Here is a 23,789-nt window from a genome sequence, read left to right as displayed (position 1 = left end):
ACAGCAGCAACAACGGTCATTTATTAATTTCCCGCCATTGGCTTCGAGAGTGCAGACGCTTTTGTTTCAACTGCTCTCCGCTAGATGACACCACCTGTCCCATGTAACCACGTGAAAATTGAATTTTTGAACTATTCGTACCATTCCTGATAGTAACGCCCGGCGGTTCTTTTTTCCATGAATCAAACAGCAACGATAAAGCAGCATTTTGTTGCGTCTATTAACGCACGGAAGGTTCTTTATTTAGTGCAGTTAGATTGTTTACCAGTGAATAATTGTAGGTGGTCCATCTGATGTCATCGGGATCATTTTGAAAATGTCCTACTGCGGCGCTTGTGTTCTTGTCCATTTACCTTAATTTCTCGATAAGTGGGGCACTGTTGTTGATAATATTGCCGTTTTAAATCTTGTCGCACACTGAGCTCTCACTCCAACGTAAATTGTTACTTGTCTTTAGTGTCTCTTTAAGCCACATAACTGATGCGTTCCTTGGTAAAACCCGCTCTCTCGAGGCGTTCTACCTGGCGTCGCAAAGTTTGCCCAACAAGGTGTTTACATGACTTTACAACGGCTGCCCTGAAGCAGCTGACAGCGATTCTCCCTTTTTATAAGTTTTGAATCAGCCGAATCATACCTTAGCATTTCTTTTTTTGAACATGATTTGTAGCTCGAGCACATATAGTTCTCAGCCATCTCAAAATACACATGAAGGAATTGAATAGTCCCCCCTTCCGGCAATTCATGGATAAACTTGAGGCCTTCCAAAAAGGCGCTAAACACATTTAAAAATTGGTAGATCCCGCGTACAGTGGGAGTCGATGATATGCGAAGCACGAATGAGGAAGGTTGATATGTTACTTTAAAATCAGCACAAAGTTACGAGGTGGACGTAAATCATGTCGTATACGACTTCCATGTCAAAATTATAAAGTTTGGACGTATTATTTACCTTCGTTGTCTATTCACGTTACGTGATACCGAATTTGTATATGTGGAGCTGGCGAAACGACCATGAGTCCACTATGAGCGTAGCATGTAATGTTTTACATGACACGCATGTCATAATTATCATGTTTGGACGTGTCATTTACCTTTGTCGTTCGTTCGCGTCACGTAATAAGTTTGGTACATGTGAACCTAGCGAAACAATCGCAAGCGCACCATGAGCGTGGCATGTAGTCATGACTTACTTGACATGCATGTCGTGATTTTCACCTTACGGTATGTTCACAATCCAGTCATGTCATACCATACCAGTTTTGCAATACGCCATTTGAAAGAAACCACCGCAAGAGCTGCAAGACCATGAAATGCAAATCATGACATTCATGACATGTCATGATTTGCTGTTGTGACTAATCACTTATTCTCCTCATACAGTCATTTTATGCCATACCAATATCTAAACGGCCAGGAGAGCGAAATGTTGTCAGCAGCTAGATAGATAGATAGATAGATAGATAGATAGATAGATAGATAGATAGATAGATAGATAGATAGATAGATAGATAGATAGATAGATAGATAGATAGATAGATAGATAGATAGATAGATAGATAGATAGATAGATAGATAGATAGATAGATAGATAGATAGATAGATAGGTTCAAATTCGCCGTAGTTCGCTAATGCTTCGGATATAATACTCCGCACATAATTTTCTCGTGCTTGAGGCTTTATCCTCCTTATCACCACCTACCCTCTGATGTGACCGAGGACCCAGGCACTGGCAACCACCCAGGCGCCGGGCGAGGAAAAAGTATAGCAAGGTTTCTTGCTCACACAAAGAACTTTAAATATTTACAAGCAAATAAGCTAGGCGTGCCGGCGCGCCTTTAGACTAGAGACGACGGGACCATGCTGATTGATTGATATGTGGGGTTTAACGTCCCAAAACCACTATATGATTATGAGAGACGCCGTAGTGGAGGGCTCCGGAAATTTAGACCACCTGGGGTTCTTTAACGTGCACCCGAATCTGAGCACACGGGCCTACAGTATTTTCGCCTCCATCGGAAATGCAGCCGCCGCAGCCGGGATTCGAACCCGCGCCCTGCGGGTCAGCGGCCGAGTACCTTAGCCACTAGACCACCGCGGCGGGGCTACGACGGGACCATGCTAAAGCCTGAGAGAGAGAGAGAGAGAGATAGAGAGAGAGCTCTCAGCGCACACGTGACACTTTTTTTTTTTATGTCCCCCGGTCTGTTCACACGCTTCTTGTCCGACGCCGACTGCGCTTCTCAGTGATGCCAATGCGCATTCCATGTGGCGCGCACGGACACGTTAGGATAGCTGGCCGATGACATTCACATACAGGCTGGATACTCAACGGCCAGTTATAACACCCTTATTATCGCCATTTGCGCTACGAATATGAACACAAGTGACTCAAACCAACTAGCCCGCTTCACCACTTTAACGGCCTCCTTTTTGGCGACTCACGCGAGAAAATTTCAACTGACTATTCATATGCAATACGCGTCATGGTTCGTGTGCAAGATGTCTGCATGTAAGTCTGATGTTTGCCTGGCCACAGTATCATGCATGTCACAATGCAAACGCAAGCGCTAAAACTCTGATGCTTCCTCATCGAAATTACTGAAAGTTCTGAAAAAAGAAATGAACAAAAATGCACGAATTTTTTCCCCCGGTTTTCTAGCTTCGAATGAACTATCACACGGATTTTCATTTTGAGGCATGTAGGTCATTTCACCAAAAGATTGTTGTGGCCAAGAGAAAGGAAATAAATAAAAGAAAGAGACACGGAGGTTAGTTAACCTACTAGAAGAAATGGTTTGCTACCGCGTACAGGGGTGGGAAAAAAGCGTCTGAAGAAGGATAGAGAGAGAAAGAGCGAGTTAATAAAATAAGAACAAAGCTCTACATGGCCTAAGCTGCGTGGTGGTCCTGTGACAGACATTTCTGAGTGTTGTGAGTTTTCGACATAATAAAAAAATTGGCAGCATATACACGAAGTGAATGATGGAGAGTGGGGCGAAGCATTCGTCCGTCCATTCGTTCTTGCTTCCGTCCGTCCATTCGTTCTTGCTTCCGTCCGTCCATGCGTCCGTCTGTGTGACCGTCCATGCATCCATCCGCCCGTCCGTGCGTGCGTCTGTTCGTGCGTCCGTCCCTGCGTTCGTCCATGCATCCACCCTCGCGTCCGTTCATGCGTCCATCCATGCTTCTGTCTGTGGGTCCGTTCGTCCATCAATTCAACACTCCAAGTACCACCTTCTCGCATGTTTTCATCATATATTCCCCATATAGAAGCACCGCCATCCAGCGGACATTCCAAAGACTAAACGAGAGGTGGCACACGCACACTTTCTTACGGATTGCGCTTCGGGTCTACTTCCCACCTTTAACCACCTCGAGTTCATTCATAGTATATACTAGTTCACTGTATTCATGGCACTGCGGCCAAACGCTTGCTAAACCTTTCCAAAAGCAAGGAGGTTACGCCCAGCAAGAATAACTTAGCAACCCTTTCTTGTCAGATAGAGCTCAATGTACATGCCAATGGCTGCTAATGGGAAACGAGAGACAGGAGAATTTGGCTTTTAGTTTCTTACGGCTTGCGCTTCGTATCTACTTCCCACCTTTAACCACCTCGAGTTCATTCATGGTATATACTGGTTCATTGTATTCATGGCACAGCGGCTCAACGCTCACTAAACCTTTCTAAAACTAAGAAGGTTACACCCATCGAGAATAACTTAGCAGCCCTTTTTTGTCAGATAGTGCTCAATGTACATGCCAATGGCTGCTAGTGGGGATCGCAGCGTGCGCGTTAACTAAAAGCCGAATGCTCCTGTCTCCCTTTCCCCATTAGCAGCCATTGGCATGTACATTGATCACTATTTTTTATTGTTCAACAACGCACAGAAGAAATCTCTCACCGGCACCACCTTGGACGTCAAAATGTTATACTTGTTACATACTGCAACGGCTTCGAGGGACGAACGGGTGTCGCTATAAGGAGCTTCGCCCATAATAATAATAATAATAATAATAATAATAATAATAATAATAATAATAATAATAATAATAATAATAATAATAATAATAATAATAATAATAATAATAATAATAATAATAATGTTTTACTTCCCAAAACAGTGATATGGTTATGAGAAACGCCGTAGTGGTGGGCTCCGGAAATTTGATTATCTGGTGTTGTTTAAGGTGCACTAACACAACACAGTACACAGGCCATTTTCTTGCCATTTCGCCTCTTTCGAAATGCGACCGCCGCGGCCGGTATTGAACCTGTTTTTGACATGAGACGGCCGATACAGATTTTTTAGAGCTGCGTATACGTCTTCTTTTTACAGAATACTATCCAGATTTTTATTTTCAAAGTTCTATGACAGCAAGGCACCTGTCGTCTTTGAAGACGAACTGTATGATGACGTGAGAGTATATTTCTACTGCTAAAGTTACTCAGAAAATGAACATAGTTTTGTCAATATAATTTAAAAGTTTTAACTTGACGGAAGATGTTTATATGCAAAGTTGTAATTTCTAAATATTTATAAAATTTTGCGGAAATCCGAGAGGTCGTGCGCGTATTTCAAGATATTCGCCATCGAATTTCAAGAACACACTCGTGCCGGGAGTAAAAGAAGGGTGGCCGCTCTGTTACTTCATACTGAAGTGCCCCGTGAGGATATATATGTCGAAATTAGGGCGGGCCGCTGCAGTATCTTGTCGACGTGGTTAAACGGGAAATAGCTTTATCCACGGCAACGTTTTCTCGCCTTGACGCAGAGTTCATCTGCAAATACGACAGGTACCTTACGGTTGCGGCCTCTTCGTAAAAACCTTTATTTGTTTTTTAAAGAAATCCGTCGTATAAAGAACTCTTTCTGGGTTTACCTCCCCTTGCAAATAGTGCGATAAAGATTGAAATGAAAGCACCAGTGGCACCGGCACCAGGTGTGCACAACGGGAAGTCATTTGAGCTCCCGTAATCATGTAAACGCATGCCAAAGGAGATAAGAAAGACGCCCATAAAGCAAAGCCGCGCACAATCTCTACTAAGGTGTCCACATCCAAAGCATTCTCCGTTGCAGGTCACACTGAAGATCTCTCTAGTCCTCTTTTTCTCCAAACATACACCTTAAATTGTGCATACACACATACACATAAGCTGTGCTTTAAAGTCTACACAGATCACACGAAAGAAACTATAAGCAAGGCAGAGACAAATCGAAAATCAAGGCTGAGTCAATTTAGTATTGATATACACTACACTGATTTATCTCTTACAGAAAGCCTACCATGCTTCAGTCCAGGAAAATGCCCCTCAAGGTACGTTTGTTACAAGAGTTGAGGCGAGAGACATTGATGCTGGAGAATTCGGAGTTGTTTCTTACTCGCTGCTGGGAGAGAAAAGTGGAGACTTCCACGTCAATAAGCAGGTGCGTTGGAAAGGAAGCACCATCCTAGATATTTATACAGCTTATTTGCTGATTTGCCACGTTTGTTACTTGTGTGCCAGCTCTCGAGATCAAATCTGATAATGCTGTTTTCAGGGGGAAATACGCGTGGCGGAAATGGCCAACTTAGATCGAGAAATCACTGCCGCAATCACACTTCAAGTGGTGGCCACTGACATGGGTCAAGAAATAACAACGAGGAGATCAGTGTCCGTACCGGTAAGCACACTCTACTAAGTTTTTACTGGTATAATAAAAAAATAGACCACTTGACTGGAATGTAACTCAATTTAATCCTCAGTTCTCTTGTACTTGTGGGTAAACTTTGATCTATTTTTCGATCCACGGAAAAGAATTTCACTCTGTACTCTGGCACAACTTGCAGGTGTACATCACCCTCCTCGATGACAATGACAGCCCTCCTGTTTTCACAAAGAAGACCTACGAAGCCTCGTTCGTCGCGAACAGCCCGCTTGAGTCTGCACAGAGCATTGTTCAAGTGTCGGCTACGGATGCGGATGAAGGAATCAACGCTGAGATTCGCTATTCTATCGTTGCTGGCAACGAAAATGGTAAGTGGGCAAAATGGCAAGCTTATCCACTCAGTTTATATTACCAGCCAAGCCGAGTATTAGATCGCTGGTGTGGAATGTGCTGAAGCAAAAGGAGCTTGCAGTCATCACTTTCACCAATGTCGTCTTGAAAAGAGCAATTTATGATAATCAGAAGAGCCAAACAACCAAGCCTATACATCAAATAAATATTGCATAAAAGCTTATCCATGGATGATAGCGCAAATAATCTTCAACGAATCGGAAGCCTCAGTAGAGAAAGAGGAATTTCATTTGATTTTATAGCTAATGCACCACCGATACAACAACAATAAAAAAAAACCCTGAGGGACATGCACGGGAAACGTGACGCCATGCAATTGTCGTTCGAGAACTTGCCATCTAATCGTCAGTTTTCAACAACAACCGAAATGATACGCACGCGTATGATGACGCATTGCTCGGTTCATTTCGTACCTGAGTTGAAAAGGGTGCGGCTGGCGTTACTGTACAAATGCGATTTCAGTAGAATTTCAATTCTCCACGACAACAATTCTTGGCGACAAAATCGGTTACAGTATCACTTAGATTTGGTGATTGTGCAGGTGTCCTCGCTGTAAACCCGAAGACCGGAATTGTATACCCTGTAAAGAGGCTCGAGAGCAGCCGCAAGGAGTACCGCATCGGGCTCGAGGCGCGCGACGGAGCTGGTAACGGGCCCAACACAGACAACTGCATAGTACTCATCAGGCTCATCGAAATCAACCTGGACAAGCCGCATTTTGTGACGCCGTCACTTCCCAATGCGACAGTCGAAGTCACGGAGGTAAGCAACGGCTAATGTAGAAGCTTGGCGGTATGCAACGTAAACAAAAAAAAAGAACGTGTGTAATTTGGGCTACACTGCGAAATTCGGAAAGAAAACCAGTCGCGTCCCCCGAGGTGGTGCGGCGCTTTCGCTTCTCGGCTGCTGACCCGAAGGTCGCGGGTTTGATATCGGTGGTCATATTTTGATGGAGGCGAAATGCTGTAGCTAGAGAGAGACCCGTGAGCCATGCAATGTCAGGGCACGTCAAAGAACACCAGATGGTCGAAATTCCCGCAGGCCTCTGCTACGGCGTCTCTCATAATCATATAGTAATTTCGGAACAACCTAAAACCCCAGATATTATTTTTAAGATTAGAACCAGTCGTGTCCCTGTATGGGCAGTGCAAGACGTTAAACAAGGGACAAATGCAGAGGTGACAACGATCAGCCCGTGTACTACATGTTACAAAGCCTCATATGGAAGAAAAGAACGCACCGAATAACTTCATTAAGAATTGAGCGTGTTAGCTTGCAATAAAATAGGGGTGAATTAGTTGCACACGATTTGACCTTTATGAACGAGTACATACCGTGGTCGCACGTTCTGGTGTATTTATCTTCAATTGGGGCGCAGCTCTAGTACTGTGTATTTTCTCTTTTTGATCTAGTTATGAGTGAAAATGAAATAAAGAGTGAGTCTATTACAAGTAGCCATGCATCAGTTCTTACATATGTCACCATCTTAACCCTTTCACCATTTACCTTGCTTATAGTGAAACTACACCTCACTGCGTGTATATGTTGCACAGTCACTTAGCAGTGCGTGCTGTCCACAGGCAATGCTTCTCAATTCTTAAACTCAATTTTTCTCTGGGTCTTGAAATATATGTCAACAAAAAAAGTAAATAAAAATAATTGTCAACAAGTGACCTGTTAACACACTACACATCTGCCGGTACGCATTAGCGCACTTTTTTTACCTATGAAAACTAAAAGGCAGTAGACAGAGGCGTGTGCGGACCTTTTTCTCGTCGTCTCGAAGCAAATACACATACCTGCCCACCTTTTCAGAATCAGACCCACTCTAATAAGATCATAATGACAGTGGAAGCCACTGACAAGGACCACGGTGACAACGGCCGAATTTCCTACTACTTCAAAGTAGGAGACAGGAACGTCGCTGAAACAGACGAATTTCTTATCGACGAAGTCACGGGAGAAATTCAAGCGAAAGTCGTCCTCGACAGAGAGCTGAGGCCACGTTACGAGGTAAACACTTTCTTTCTTTGTTAGCTCTAGTCGTGTACATTACAAACTTGAGTGGGTATTGACGACTTGTCCAGGTATATATATATACCTGGACAAGTCGGTACATATGCATGTGTTTGAGAAAGAGTCAGAGTCCGCAAAGCAACGCCAAGCATGATTTGCTCTGCTCTCTGGATGTGCCAATAACAGATGCGAGGCTATATAGCATACGTTGCTTGTGCACTTCCCATTGACACGCTATAGTAACTGAATCTAACAAACATTTCTCAACCGCAAAGTGACTGCCACAATCCTCTCGAATATTGACTAACTGCAGAACGTATGATGGTATAGGGATATGGTAAGTTGCCCTTATTTGTGACGGAAACACTTAAAAATTATCACTCCTTGTGCATGTTTCAGTTGGTGCTAGTCGCCAAAGACCACGGCACACCAGCCCCATTTGAGACGCTACGGTTCCTGACCGTCGTGCTGAAGGATATCGACGACAACGCACCTCTATTCCCGCGCACCCGGGTGACGTTTTGATCCAAACACCGATCTCTATCGCTGATTTCAGCACTTACTGAGCTCTTTATTTTGATTTATCCTTTTCAGTCTACGACACCCTATGTGTTCCACATCAAGGAGAACTTAAGCAGCGGTTTCCACGTTGGAAAAGTGACAGCTATTGACCAAGATGTCGGCGAAAATGCCATGGTCTACTATTACATTATCGGTGAGGCTTCTGCGTCGTAATTAAAATTCTTCCTCTCGAAGCATTTATCTCTTCCACTTGCTTCCCGACCTGCGGCTTGAGAAGAAAAATCTCTTCCCGGTATCACCTGAACAGATTGTTGGGGATGGGGTTCTCATTGATTTTTGTAAATTGCGAGCCTTCATATGAGAAATTAGGACAGGAGTTGAGCATGTAGCGGATCAACTTCAGAAAAAAAAAAAGGTGTTGGTGTGTTCCTCGTCCCTGCAATGGCGTTGCTAAGAAATATGATCATCACTCGGTACGAAGACATCTTTGGGCGAAATGAAAACTCGCAATTTCATTCATGCTGATAATTTTGGTGTACCGCAGTGTTTGCGATTTACTAGCACTCGATAACCGTACTGCCCGTGTTTTACGCAGATGGAAACTGGGACATGCTGTTTACGATTGACAAGATGCAGGGAATCATATACTCAAACGCCACGTTCGACCGGGAGTCCAAGGACATGTTCGAACTGGTGGTGAAAGCTTCCAGCAACCCCGATTTCCTCGTGTACTCGGTAAGTGCGCGTCGTGTCCTGGCCGAGTGGTACGTGTAGCGCATACGATCGCATGACGTGCTTCTCTTTCATTGCAGAGGCAAGCTGATGGCCTCCCGCCCAGCATACGCAGCTACAGCGAGTCCGACAGAACGGTGGCCCTTGTCAACGTGCACATAGACGACGTGAACGATAACGCGCCCGTGTTTATAAACGCCCCGTACTACGCAGGTAAACTGAAAATGCAGAACTGCCACTATAGTATACGCTGGATCTAATTTGGCAACTGTCGTTTCGGGGCCAAACGTATACACGTACCTTCACTCGGCAGGGTATAGTTTATTCATAAGGAGGCATTTCGCGCAACGGAGCAAAGAAGAGTGATAGTAGGTTGCTTTCATTTGTTTGTTTTTATTTTTTAAGTCGATGGTTATAATTGTGACGCAAGCCATCTAAAGCAATTAGGCTGAATTCCTGACATCATCACGGTAATACTTACTTTTTCGATCATGCACAGCGCAATCCGAGATGCTTGTAGTGTTTTATAGCAAAACAGATGCGCCATTTCGATATACTAAGTGCGGTACTGTACCGACACTTAAAGTGCTGCCTCTGACATTCGAAATACTCCTCATTCGTTCGCGAAAACAGCATGCACATTGACTTTCAAGCGAAGATTTTCTGAAACAAATCCATGCGTTGCTTCCAATGAGACGAGTAGTTAGTTCAGCAAGAATATTCCTTCAAGAAAAGAAAAGTATTGTTACGTGAGCGCTTTCGTGCATGATCTCGAATAATCCAAATCCCGGGTAGTGTGCTCTCAGCGCACCTGGGAAAACTTTGAGGCAATGCTCTTCAATGAAAATCACTCGGTGTTGTTTTAGGTCCGGCTGCTGAAATTTTATTTTTTTTTTCTTCAGCTCTGTTCAGCCTTCGTGGTGACCGAAACTTTGCCATGGTACCACGTAGTTAGTGTTTGTTAAGTTGTAATCAGCACGCCGAAAGCATGAAACGCATAGCAACAATAAATTTCAGGGCTGCGTTTCACCGCCGTGGAAGGAGACACGGTATTCACCGTGCGGGCACGGGACCCGGACGAGGAGACGTCAGACGGCCCTGCCATCGCATACCGCATCGAGCACGTGACGCTGTTCCTCCCTGGCTCAACGGGTGGCATCCGACCCATACCAGCCTCGTTTAACGTGTCTGCCGATGGCCGTGTGTGTGCTACCCACCCCATGGCCCAGTACAGCCAGGCGCGCTTCACTGTAGCCCTTGAGGCCAAGGAGACAGTCCCTCCGCACCGCGCTGCACGTACCACGCTAAAGGTGAGAGTACTCGTGCAAAGAACTGCGTGAAGGCTCCTGTTTTCGCAGTGAAAAAATTATTTTCACGTGTTATGCATTCTATACGGAGCAGTGGAAGCTGACGTGAAGAATGAATCTTGTGGGAGGGCTTACTCACGTCGCATCGGTGTCAAGTGTGCTAAATAAATCGGCGATCGGTGCTTTCGATGGAACGGGCCACAGAATAAAGAACAGGTCCACAGAGTACAGAACTAAGGATCGCAACGAGGCCGCCGAGCACTTATTTCCGCCTCTCAGTGACGTGTGGACATGGAGGCAGCAACGCACACCCTCAAAAGGAGCCCTATACAGTCGCGTGTTTCCATTCTTCGTGCTCTCAGACCGGGGAATTCATGGTGCCACAGTTTCGCGGATGACACAATTTTCTTACATGCAAAAAGTGACACGCCTTTCACAAAGAGCTGGCGTCAATATACGAAAGACTATATAAACGATGAACTCTCCATAGGCTTTGAATCTTAATGGTTAATTAACCATAATTACATTCAGCTACGATGCCTCATTCATAAACACATTACCGCAACGGCAGATGGCATATCTACTGCATAAACACCTTTTTATTTTGAAATGGCAATATTTAAATGCTGTTTAGAGGATTCGTATATACACCGGCGTGGTTAGGCTCGTAAAGAATACAGCAAACCTTCGAATTTCCGACAGAACTTGTTCTTGGTACATGATTCGTTATGCATGTATATTTAAATCTACGTGGCAAAGTGTGATATTTAAGCAACTATGATCTCCCTTTTCTCCCGAAGGTCTGGATATACGAACCCGAACAACTAGTGCGGGTAATAATCGCCCAGCCTCCAGAAGAAGTGTACAGGGACCAAATGAGTGTCATAGCGTAAGAACATTTTTACTGCATTGGCGGTGCATGGTGCTACATCTCGGTGCCTTGTTGAAAACTCTATTCCGATGATGATTTACTCCTGTATGTTTTTTTCCTCCACAGTGTTCTTTCTAATGCCACTGGAGGAACTGTCGTTATTGACAAGTTGAAATATCACGTGAGCGACAAGGGGAAGCTAGTGAAGTCTTGGTGAGCACTACGAAAATGTCCTTCCTCCATGTGCTGGCCCACATATTTATGCCTCTCTAGTCTCTCCTTCTCCGGAACATACACACGACGTTTAGGCGAAGATGCCGGCATCCATAATTGTTTTATTTTCGGTCTTACTTGATGAACCAGTCACATTGCATAGACAACTATATAAAAAATTGAAATTTAATTTGCAGTGTATTCTGCGTAATTTTGATTGATGCGTGTTCTCTGCTGCAGGACGGACCTGTACATTCACGTTCTTGACAAAAATGACCGTGTAATCCACACGCCTGAAGTACTCGACGCCGTTGATTCCAACATAAAGCTCGTTCGCTTCCAAAACCCAGAACTGCAAATTCACAATGTTCTTGTGAGTAAATGATTGTTCTCCTTTATTTCTTGCCTGTTCTTTTTTATTTTTGCGTGTGTGTACTGGGGCACGCTTCTTGTTTGTAAAGTACGTGATGATGCGTTTTATGCCGGCTGATCTCACTATAGGCAGTGCATATTCATGTAAAGCAACAAAATACGCGTGTCGTGTTATTTGCCCGCAAAGACACTGACCTAAAGGAGAGGGGTGTGGTAATTGGCGGATTTGTAAAGCTTTTTGCTGGTACAACATTCGGTAAATATTAGCGGAGACATTTGCGTTCATCTCATTCGCTGTCGTAATCAGGCAGCACCCTCTCACGTAAAGCGCTATCTCGTATAGAAGTAACACAGTATGCCCAACTATTCCGTGGTGTGAATATGTGTAACGAGATGTTACGTGCTTTGATCCGTGACGCTCAAAATTCTGGTCGCAAGCAGACAACAGTCATCCTTAATGTAGGCGTTTTTATACTTCATCACGCAACCTCTCCACTAAAGTACCTAAACTTCGCAGTGGCGATGGCTGGAAGATTGAAATGAAGTATACGTCGCATTCGCGTGTGGATCCCGGAAACAAAAAGAGGACTGCAGCAATGACATTTAAAACTTTCAGTCAACACTGAGGTGTCCAAACAAGCGTCTGCTTTTTAGAAATTTCACTGGTGACGGGCTTCTTGCAGGAAGGGCTCCAGTTTTCCAGTTTGACCTGAAAAACCGGCCTCTTCAGGCCAACTAAAGAGTGTATTTATTACAGTTGTAATTGATGCCAGATCTAAACTAGTCAAGATAACATGTGTGCTGCCTTAGAAAAACTATGAAAGCATCGAGCGAATGTTGGTTTTCTCGCAGCTTTTAAGATAATAAAGCGCAGTTTTTAAACACGCTGTATAGTATGAGGTCGTGATTACAAATACGTCTCGTTTATATCTGTAAAACTGTGGTGTAAGCGCGCGTGTGTGACGCCAAGCTTTTAGTTGGGTTGGACATCGATTTCCTTATTTTTTTCTAGATTTCAATTCCTTTTTATTACCTAACTTGAAAATGAACATGCATTAGGGTGGCCAGCTTACTGTTTGTGGAAGCAAACACTGACCTTTCTAATAAAGAATTCGTTTGACGCCTTTCTCCGCTTTGCAGCCTGCCCGAGTTGGCATCAGCAAACAAGAATTTGATTTGGCCTTAGCTGTGCTAATTGCGATGCTGGTGGTGATATTCGTCGGCGTCGTAACCATGATGGTTTGTTGTACCTGCTTGAAGTCCTGGTAAGCTGAACGCCTTCCTTGGCTGCCTGTATCATTTCGCTCCCATTTTGGTAAAATCAAAATTTGAACTAATTGCTGAAGTCTGTTTACAATGCCATGACTTCCTTTGCCATATGCTTCTATTGGAAAGTAATTCACGGGAGAAACACAGTGTACAATATTCTCTCATGAGAATGTAGACGATTTCTTCTACACGGGTTACGGAACGTCACGTTCACATGTGTTCAACGTGATCGTTTTTTGAAGGCGTCACTTTTTTTGGAAAAAAGAAAGCCTCAATGTGCTTTTCCTACGAAGGGTTTCGATTCCTCAACTGGACCACTTTGTCACCCCTGATTAAAAGTTAATTAATTTCATTTCTATCTTTTATTTTCGCACTTGATATCTTAAATCATTTTAAAGTCTGCTGCTACACAAAAGTAATTAAGAACGAAGCGAGCAAATATCCTACTTGCTATAACATTATTTGTTTTAGGATTTTCAGACACAATTCTTGGAACACCCTGCATATAACGCCTCTAACACGTATGGCCAACCCTGTAAACGTCTCTTTCAAAGCGAAAAAGGCAACGCCTGGAGTATATGCTCGGGAAAATTTGTGTCTCACGGATGACTCCGTCAGATGAGGAAAGCGCATCCGTTCGTAAACTTTGTTCACACGAACGCAAGTGTGGGATTCAGCGCGATAAATTGTATACTTCACTTACTTGGTAAAAACACTGTCGAAGCCTAATAGAGAAGCGTTATGCTGAAGGCCCGCGTGGTCAGATGTGGGTGCACGTTAAAGAACCCCAGGTAGTCGAAAATTCCGGAGTGCTACACTAAGGAGTCTCACATAATAAAATGGTGGTTTTGAGATGCTAAACCTTCCATATCATCAACAGGAAAGCGTGAGAAAAACTTATGAAAAGCAGCATACGCACAAGCGGTATACAATTTGTGCTGTAGGACATATCCTATATGGTACTGTTTCTCTTGTTTCCACTTAAAAAAAAACATTTATTTTCAGGTACGCTTACAAAGCCAAGGAAGCTTTAGGTACGTATGAAGGAGTGCTCAATTTTCGTGTACTAAATAGAAAAAAAATGGTACAAAAGAACTGTGTGGCTTACGTTTCTTTTACATGCAGTACGGCACGACGAAAGTCCCCCGGTGACTACTACGTGAGTATTTTATCCCTGTGCCAATACTTAGCAAAACATGAAGAACTGCATTCACCATTCTGATGTCTGTTTTTGTTGTTGTTTTTTCAGAGAGAATCCGCTATGGACCGAACAGTAAGTTCCTTGCAGACTGTCTTTGAAGGAGTGAACCTGCATTCTGCATTCTCTTATTTACCTGCATCGCTCTTGGGCGAACTCACAATTTTTCATTTGTGCTGCTACTTTTCTCTTTTCTGGCCCGCTCCCGTAGGAAGCTCAAGATCTATGAAGAACAGGTTAGTAGCCCGTCTAATGTTCTTGCAGTGTATGTCCGCTTTTGCGCTGCTCTCACATCGCACATACTCTGTGCGCGCCCTGCAGGAGCTGAGCATGAGCGTGGCGCCTGACAACATGGTGACCACGGAGGCGGACATCGCCGCTTTCAACTTCAACGACGACACGAGCAGCGCTGTGTATGCTACGCTGCGGCGCAACAGTGTCAGCCACGTGGGAGCCGAGTCGCGCAACGGCTACTCCACCCTCACGGGCCACCGGCCCACGGCCTCGTCGCGCAGGCAGCGCGAGCCGGATGCCTCAGACGTGAGCGCGATTGCATTTTCCTCTCACTCACTCGCTCACTAGCTACCTAGCTCGCTCCTCTACCGCCATGGTGCTACCACGGTCCACTGCACCAAGGAAGTAAAGAAATCACATGGTTGATCCCCCTATATAGGAATCGGTATAACACGAAAGTGAAAAGTGTCCTTACAGAGGTAGTCGAAACGTTTATTGTGCATTGTTCCAGCAGCAGTAACAAATTGCAAAGTCACATTAAGAACGGCAAGCAGCTCGAAACTCGGAGCGCACACCTCAAGCAGAAAGCACGCACGAAATTAGCGTACACAGGATGAGCGCGGACTAACAACTGTCGTAGCTCGGTACTTAAGGCGCGATGTTCAAACAGAAAGACGTACGAAACGAGCGCACAAGTATACGCAGGACAAGCGCGAACAACTTTTACAATTCTTCCTGCATCGTGCGTCATCAACATGCTCCTTTCGTAAACGCGCGGCCGCGGCAGCGTGCGAAGTCACCTTCGTCCTCTCCCGAATTGTGAGTCTGATAAGCAACCGCACAGGAAGGACCACGCTCCTTGGAGGCGGCGCTTCGTGGAGGCGACGACCACGGAAGAGGAATTATACTGAGGAGAGGCCGTTACGTCACATTTCGTGAAGTCAGAAGCAGGGAAGGATAAATGAGTCGTCGCCACAAAGGTGGGCTCGCTACGGCGGCTCGCGCATGCGCAACAGGTGCCAGCTAGAGCGTGGTAATTCGGACAATCCGGGCGGCACCACCGCCACTATCTGATAGACAAGCTAGAAAAGCAAAACTTTTGTGCTGTATATAAGCAAACGTGCTGCGACACCAATTATCTAGGTGGCATTGTGCGATACTCGCTTGTATAGCACCTGTGGGTCATTCGCAGCCTGATTACGGTTCATATTGTGAATCTACAATACACTTGCAGTTTTGCACTTCGTGTTTAATCCGCTGAATTCAAGAGAGCGACGGTGCGAATCAGCCGCATAATCGCCACGTCGCGACAGGCTGTTTTCTTCTGCACATGTCGTAAGTTGGGTGTACTGTACATATTGTAACAGTAAATTTTTATTTAATTTATCTAGCTATTTAGTCAGAATAAGTGCCTCCGAATCATCATTTGCCATGTGTGTCACGATACGTTCACAGCAGCGTGTGGGTCGGCCGACTGCGAGCATATTGAAAAAAAAAACTTGGCCAAAGATGAGGTTACTGCGTGCAAAACGTTAAGAGGAAGCGATAATTCAAGCAATAAATCACCTTCTATGTCAGGCACGTCTGATTCTTCACTTGGCAAGCAACGGTGAGAACAGTGGGCCACGCACTTCTTTCCGATAGTTGTGACCGTTATACACGGGAGCGGCTCACTGCCGCCTCTCGCATTAAGAGCCTTACACGCTACCGTTCTTGTCTTGGAATTATAGGTTTCCTTCGCTGAGGCACGCAAGCACAGTGCCAAAGAAAAACAGTGAAACTGTGGTGCCAATAATTTTCGGAGAAGTGGTCACGAGCTTCAAAAACGACCGCTTTCAATCTCAAGCAGTGGCGTAACTAGATAGGACGGCGCCCAGGGCAAATATATTTCCGCGCCCCTCATTATGCCCGTGATAATTTCCGCGCCCCCCCCCCCCATTAAAAGCGCTAATGTAGGCTTCCGCGATTGCCTACTGGCGCGCGGCGGGCCATTTCGGAGGCCAAGGGCCACCAGTTCTGATTTCGATGAGCTACGCCCGCGTTTTTGTATAGTATTTTTCTTTTTTTATTCAAACTTCCGGAAGTCCCTTACCCGTCATTGTTCTCTTCCAGTCCACACTGCAAAAATCTTGACGGCACGGGCGCTTCCCAGGCCCAAGTTTCTCGTACCTAAGCTTTCGCGCTATTTGTGCATCCCAAGGAATGCAGGGTGAGTACAAAACAAAGCAACCAGCTAGACACCGCGCCCTCGGGTCTGGTATGGGGGTTAAACTGGTCGGAGTGTTCTGCCGTTTCGCTCCGTTCGCTGTTCCATTGATGGAGGTCATCCTTGTGCGGCCGCATTCTTTCAGGGAAGTTCTTGGTTTCTCCAACGTACGAAGCGGGGCAGTCGGCACATGCTGTCGGGTACACTACGCTCTGCGCTTTTTTCGCAGGTGCGTGTTCTTTGGGCCAAAGGATGAACCTGCCCATGGCGGTGGATGGCATGTGGGAAACGTTGACCCCCGCCCTTCTATTGCTTTGCTGGCGCCCGCGATGCAGGGAATCAACAAACGTCGCCGTCGTGTCACGCTTTCTCCGTCTTTCCTCCAGAGAACTCTGCGAATAAACGCCTTTGTTTAGCCTTTGGTGCCGAGGTCACGGATTATATTCGCCCTTCCTTCCGCCGCTGCGTGGACGATTAGTCGTTGGACGATCGGCTATTTCGTTGGAGTTTTCTGTTCTTACTCAAAAAAGGTGCATTCGAACTTTTTTATTTTATTTTGTTTACGTACGTGGTTGGTTTCAGGGAAGCTTTCAGTAAGTGGTTTGGGAGGCTGGTGGGGTTCGCTGAAACTCATCTAACCCAGTGCTGCGGAGCACAAAACAAAGCTTAGCCGAGGGTCATGGGAAGGCACGGAGGTAGCGCAGCAAAATGAAAATAGAGGATCCTTTTCCCGATGCAAAAGCCATTGCGGCAACCCTTTCCTTCACCACCATCCCCACTTCCAGTCGTACATTACAACCTCGCCCCTCCCCCCTTCCAGGCGGTTTTACGGAAAAAAACATTGACAACCTTTCCAGGGGGCGCCAACCCGAGGACTCGGCTTGGCGCCCCCTCCCTAGTGGCGCCCGGGGCACTTGTACCCCCTTGCCCCCCCCTAGTTACGCCACTGATCTCAAGCTATATATAATAAACTCGTAGCCGTGAATATAGACTCTCACTGTAGGCTGCTGACACGTTGCATCATCTCTGAAGTGACACAGCTGCATCAAAATGCACATTCAGAACTCCAGCCGGCTATCCACAACGTGCTCATGCGAGTGGTGATGCAGACAACACGAGACGCCGGCGTGCCCTAGTCCCACAACTCCCATGCAAAAGCACGTGACTTCCCCCACACACTTCGCTCTGCTGGCGCTGCAGGCTGCAGCTTGCGTTGGGAGCACAGAGTTTTCTAAATATACACTAGAGGGGACTCTGGCGCTAGTATCTATGGAAGCTGCAATGCGGAGCGACTAAAAAGTACAGTGAACTAGAAGAGATGTAGCGGCACGAACAGCGTCGCACAGGTGGCATGTTTTCACATAAATGCCATACAAGATGGTGCCACTGCTACTTTTCATTATGGCGAGGATGGAAAAAGCACTTGAAGGTAGCAACGTTGGCTTTAATCTGTCACACAAACAGGCTGACGCGATGGCAGATCAGAAGATTTCAGGTCTATTTTATGCTGACGATATTGTCCTATTTGCGGACAGTCAAGACGATATACAGCGACTGGCAGATATATTGTGACGCAACGGTGAAGGCGACCTTTATTGGGCCCCCAAGACACGATGAAGCGACCATACCAAGTGCACAAAAAACAGGCAAGCCAAGTTCCCACAACAGATGATGACGACCACCACTCATGATGATGAGCATGTGTGAAGAGCGTACATGTGCCTATTGAATGCCCAAAATATGCCAAAGGAAAGGCAAGGCTCTGGGACTAGGATTTAGCGCAACAGGATTGTATTCATGGTAATCAATGATGACAAAGACCAAGCGGTCTCAATACAGGGCCAAGAAATACCGAGGGTAGGCGTGTACAAGTACCTCGGAGTATGAGTAAATAAGTGAGATAGATATACGGAGGCGCAGGAAAAAACATCGGCAGCAAAGGAAAAGAGGAATGCTGCATTCATAAAGCACAGAGCGTTAAGGGAATACAATAGGTACAAAGTGCTTCGAGTTCTGTGGAAAGGCGTACTGGTTCCAGGACTTACATTTGGGAACTCAGTGGTGTGCATGAAGTCTGAGGTGCAATCAGGAATGAATGTAAATCAGAGGACTGTGGGACGCCTTGCATTGGGCACTCACGGGAAGACGATGAACGAGGCTGTAAAGGGGTTATGGGATGGGCAGGTTTTGAAGTAAGGGAAGCTCAGAGCAAAATGAGATTTGAAGAGAGGCTTAGGAAAATGAAGGAGAGTAGGTGGGCAGGGACGGTGTTAAGGTATTTGTGTAAGAAGAGTGTGGACACAAAACGGAGAAAAAAGAACTAGGAGGCTCCCCAGTAAATATACGGCTGGCAGCAGTGTGGAAGACGTGGTAACAAGGAGCATTAAGCGAAAAGTCAAAGAGACGGAGAGGATTTATTGGATGACAGCGATGGAAAAGAAGCCGGCTCTCAGTAACTACTAAAAGGGCAAGAACGAAGTAAGGCGGTAGAGGTTTTATGAGAATTCAAGGGGAAGCGCTTTACTGTTCGAAGCGAGATCGTGCTGCCTTTGAACACGTAGTCATAAAGCGAGATTCAATAAAGAGGAACAATGTATATGCCGTGTGGGGAGTTAGGAAAACGATGGAACATGTTCTAATTGAATGCGGTGATGTCCACCTAGGTATACGAGTGGGTAGAAGCGTACATAGGCTTTGGGTTTCAGGGACAAACAGGGAAAGCTGAACACGTCTGCGATAGAAGTATGTGAGAGACGGTTAGAATACAGGTGGCAGAAAAGTAGAGATAAAGGACAGAAATAGTGGGTAAATGAGGTCATTCTGCCAGAAGAGGCTGAGATATGGAACACAAATATGTTTTTTTCTTTGTTATAATAAAATCCATTTATTCAAAGTAGATGAGAAATTATTTCAACATAAAAAGAAAGTTTTCTTTTCTTTTTTTTTCTTGCAATCCTGTTGGCACACAATTCACCGCCCCGTTATAAAGGGGACGTTCATAGCATCCATTCATCTATTCATACTACTTTGGCGCTCCAGCCTATGGTTGCCACGGATTTTCGTCACGTAATATTGCAGATTTTGGTATTATCGGGGCTGCTAGCTATATACACTCACCAATCTTACATACGCAATTATTCAGTATTTGCACATTTATGGTAGTGAATGTGCTGGTAAATCAATAACACCCAAACTTTGTGTTATGTAAAATGACTTCTTTAGGGACCGGATTTAGTGACACTTACACCTACGCCTTTTTTGCTTGGGCGTTTCGCACCCTTCCCCTGCCAGTGAAGAGCCACTGACGTTCTATTCCGTTCACCGGAGTCGTTTTATGGATTTTTTTTCTGCGTTTCCATTTGGATACAGGGTGTTTCAAGAAATGCGTCCAATATGGTTTAAAAATCACCAAAATACGCTATTTGCTCGCTGTCTTCACAGTTGGCTTTACTATAGCAGCAGGTATCTTAAGAAGGTTGAGTACATCATTGAGAACGGTAATTAGAAAGTAAATAATTAACTTTTAATTAGTGTAGTTTGGCAGTTAAGTCAAACAGTCTAAGTGAAGTCCTTGGTGCAAAAAACCCATTGCCGCTTTGAGATTTCAGAAAAGCGGCCTCTAATAGTACTACGAATGATTAAAACTCTCCTAAATTTTACGGCGAAACCGAAACCAACGGACCGAAGAGCGCAACAAGAAGACGACTACAATGACGCCACTGTTCAAAACAGCGGTTACAGTGGCGCAGTTCTTCCCCGTTCACCCACGTTTTTGGTTTTGTGGCAGACTTGGGGAGAAGTGTATTGATTCGCCGTTTATACTATACACCGCTTTTCCGAAATCTCAAAGCGGCAATCAGTGTTTCGCATGAAGGACTTCAATTCTCCCGTTAACTTAACTACCTAACTCCACTAACTAAAAAGTTAATTATTTTAACTTTCCCGATTACCGTCCAAATAATACCTTTAAAATTCTCAAGATGCCTGCCACTATAAAAAAAGCAATTGTAAGGACAGCGATAAAATAGTGCCTTTTCCTGATTTCTTTATATTATGGGACACATTTCTTGAAGCACCCTGTATATGTAAATACGTATGCATATACGGTTAATCACGGCCCAGGCCGATGCCAGCAGCAAAATACCGCCGAGAGTGTCCATATAATTGCTCTCGCAATAACTACTTATGCACTCACCTTCTAGTGTCAGTCAAGGAGTGCACGAAGCATAATGCAAGTGCCTTGGCAATTGTCTCTTGATTCATAGCTATCTTAGTTCTTAATAGAGAAGAAAACGGAAGGATACCGACCGATAAAGCAGCCAGGCGAAACGATACATTCGCTTCAATGCTGTTCGCTATGCTTAGTATTATGCGCAAGCTTTTAAACCGGGGTAGACAATGTTTGCGGATATCGTTTGGTCCAAAGACGTTGGTGATGATTTAGCGAACCAGAACAAAGAAGACAGGCGAAACACAAGACCATTTCGTTTAGGAGCAATAAGCGCTACCAGAGGTAATGTGTGCATTTTCGTCAGATCATTCTAGCATTGCTGATCGTTAGCGAGGGCCAATCGGGCTTAACCACACAACGTTGACTCCCAGCACTACTGCCGCTCTCAAATGTTGTATCAGCCTGCCACGGAAATGCGACCTATCAAACTAAACGCGTTGACATTAATCCGTAAAAATTTAATTCTCTGTCACTTTTTTCTTTACTCGCTGCCCTGGCGGGCTGGTAAAAACTCAATAGTGGTTCGCCCATTTTGGCATAATATGGAGGCGACCACTTGACAGCCAGCGGTAGCGTCAATTTCGTCGGCCTGTTTGTTTTATGAGCGGCGATCGAGAAAAACAGTGCAATCTGTTCGTTCAAAAATGAGCAAGTAAATTTCGCTTAAATTAGTGTCATAGTGTTACGCGATGACTTCAAAATTCAAGTTTCATATAATGCAACTGTAGTATCATTCATGAAAGCTAGTTTACAAACGAATGCGCAGAAAAACAATACAGCATTTCGTAAATATCAGTCGGTATTTTATGATTGCCATTTCTTTTTTATTATTTTGCTCTGAATTATCCCATTTTTTTTGTTTTTTTCAAGAAAGGGTGCAGTTTTCATGTTTTAAACCTCCAGAAAATCTGTCACTATAACTGGGTTTTCAAGCCATCCCACATATTTCTGTTTAACTTCTTTTTTTAAAGAAATGTTGGAGGTTGAGGTGGGGTGAGATACTAAGAACCGAGCAGCCTGCAAAGAAAAATGGCCCCGTACCTGCTTCTTAATTTGCAAATGTCGTCGAAAGACGATAGCCTTGCGTGTGGAGAGAGTGAACAAAACACTCATGTGATGTTCTGCACAAGAAAATTGGTGAATGGTATTCTGGAGGCACTGCGTTAGAGTGCCTCGAGCATGTAGCGGAGGCGAACGAGCTCATTCAGTCACGTCACACGTGAGACATAAGCGCTGTCTGGCCGTTTTCTTGGAAAACGAAGCGTATGGCTCTGAGACGGGCGTGCGCGTCCGTCTCAGAGGTAATAAGGTGTAGAACGCAAGGTGACGGGTAGGTGCCACCACCGTGCCGTCTTAGCAAAGCGTTAGATACACTCGCCTTTTCATGCAAGCGTCATGGTCAGCGCAGCCTGATAAACGCTACGGTCCTTAATATTAATTATGTATGCATTTATAGTAAAAGACGCACATACAGAATATATACGTGTTGTTATGGTGCCTCAGATATTCGCAATGATTGATTTTTAATTGACAATCACACAAGTATGAACGCTGCATCTTGAGCAACATTGGTGGGCGCTGCGGATGGGGTTGGCCGTTTGGGGTTTCAGTGGTGCCGTTCAGATTACCCGGTACCGTTAAGGGTGAACAAACAGACAAGTGTACAGACAAACAGACAGACAGACCAAAATTTTTCTGCCGAAGGTCCCCAAGAAAGACTATCGTCTTTAAAAACGATAAGTGTCATGCACATTTTGCCGATAGAGCTTGTCTAATAATTTTGTGGCAAAGACAATTTTCGATTGCCGAGACAGTTTGGCGCAAATGCAACCCGCATAGAGAACCGCCGTTTTTTTTTTATTGCTTCGCAGGGTCACGAGTACCATGAGCTGCACTCGAGCGACGCCCGTCCTCCCACCGGCGACAGCACTCCGTTCAGCACATTCAGACCCACGGGCAAGAACACGCCTACGACGGAAGGGAGGCTCTTTCAAGAAGCGAGCTCCTCTCACAAAAACGACGAGCCTGTTCTAGTGGCCGAGCTGTTATAGGACGATATTTATTCTTACGGCTGCCGACGACGCTATCATCCCTCCGATTCAGTGGGATCCGCTGATGGAATCCACCAGACGCAGATGTTTCGTCTTTCCTTCGTGTGTGGATCTGTGTGTGAGTGAGTGCGCGTGATCAGTCCAGTAGTGTGTGTAATGCCGGTGCTTTGTGTGCGATCATATATATATATATATATATATATATATATATATATATATATATATATATATATATATATATATATATATATATATATATATATATATATATATATATATATATATATATATATATATATATATATATATATATATATATATATATATATATATATATATATATATATATATATATATATATATATATATATATATATATATATATATGCGAGTTGGACGTTTGTTCGTGCCTTCACACTGCGACACTGATCGTCGTCTGGCCAAACTCGCTCGAGGCTGAGTGATTTCGCACAGTGTGTGCCAGCCGTTATGCAGCCTGCTTCGAAGC

The 23,789-nt window shown here is 44.8% G+C and overlaps 1 protein-coding gene across 1 annotated transcript in view; it reads left to right on the top strand.

Annotated features, from left to right (window-relative positions):
- Cad87A (cadherin 87A) overlaps positions 1-23,458 on the top strand; it is a 62,992-nt gene extending 39,534 nt beyond the window's left edge. Inside the window, exons 26-45 of the mRNA XM_075878809.1 lie at positions 5,277-5,426; positions 5,541-5,663; positions 5,830-6,016; positions 6,601-6,821; positions 7,875-8,072; positions 8,475-8,588; positions 8,670-8,790; positions 9,193-9,332; positions 9,410-9,542; positions 10,347-10,639; positions 11,437-11,525; positions 11,634-11,720; positions 11,961-12,093; positions 13,233-13,357; positions 14,367-14,395; positions 14,487-14,520; positions 14,611-14,634; positions 14,771-14,795; positions 14,881-15,099; positions 23,102-23,458. Coding sequence (XP_075734924.1) covers positions 5,277-5,426; positions 5,541-5,663; positions 5,830-6,016; positions 6,601-6,821; positions 7,875-8,072; positions 8,475-8,588; positions 8,670-8,790; positions 9,193-9,332; positions 9,410-9,542; positions 10,347-10,639; positions 11,437-11,525; positions 11,634-11,720; positions 11,961-12,093; positions 13,233-13,357; positions 14,367-14,395; positions 14,487-14,520; positions 14,611-14,634; positions 14,771-14,795; positions 14,881-15,099; positions 23,102-23,281 — 2,625 coding nt within the window. The 3' untranslated portion in view covers positions 23,282-23,458. The remainder of the gene's footprint in view (positions 1-5,276; positions 5,427-5,540; positions 5,664-5,829; positions 6,017-6,600; positions 6,822-7,874; positions 8,073-8,474; positions 8,589-8,669; positions 8,791-9,192; positions 9,333-9,409; positions 9,543-10,346; positions 10,640-11,436; positions 11,526-11,633; positions 11,721-11,960; positions 12,094-13,232; positions 13,358-14,366; positions 14,396-14,486; positions 14,521-14,610; positions 14,635-14,770; positions 14,796-14,880; positions 15,100-23,101) is intronic.
- Positions 23,459-23,789: the final 331 nt, after the last annotated feature.

Source organism: Rhipicephalus microplus, chromosome X (genome assembly GCF_043290135.1).
Source record: "Rhipicephalus microplus isolate Deutch F79 chromosome X, USDA_Rmic, whole genome shotgun sequence".
NCBI classification, from domain to species: domain Eukaryota; kingdom Metazoa; phylum Arthropoda; class Arachnida; order Ixodida; family Ixodidae; genus Rhipicephalus; species Rhipicephalus microplus.
This window is presented reverse-complemented; position numbering and strand designations above follow the sequence as displayed.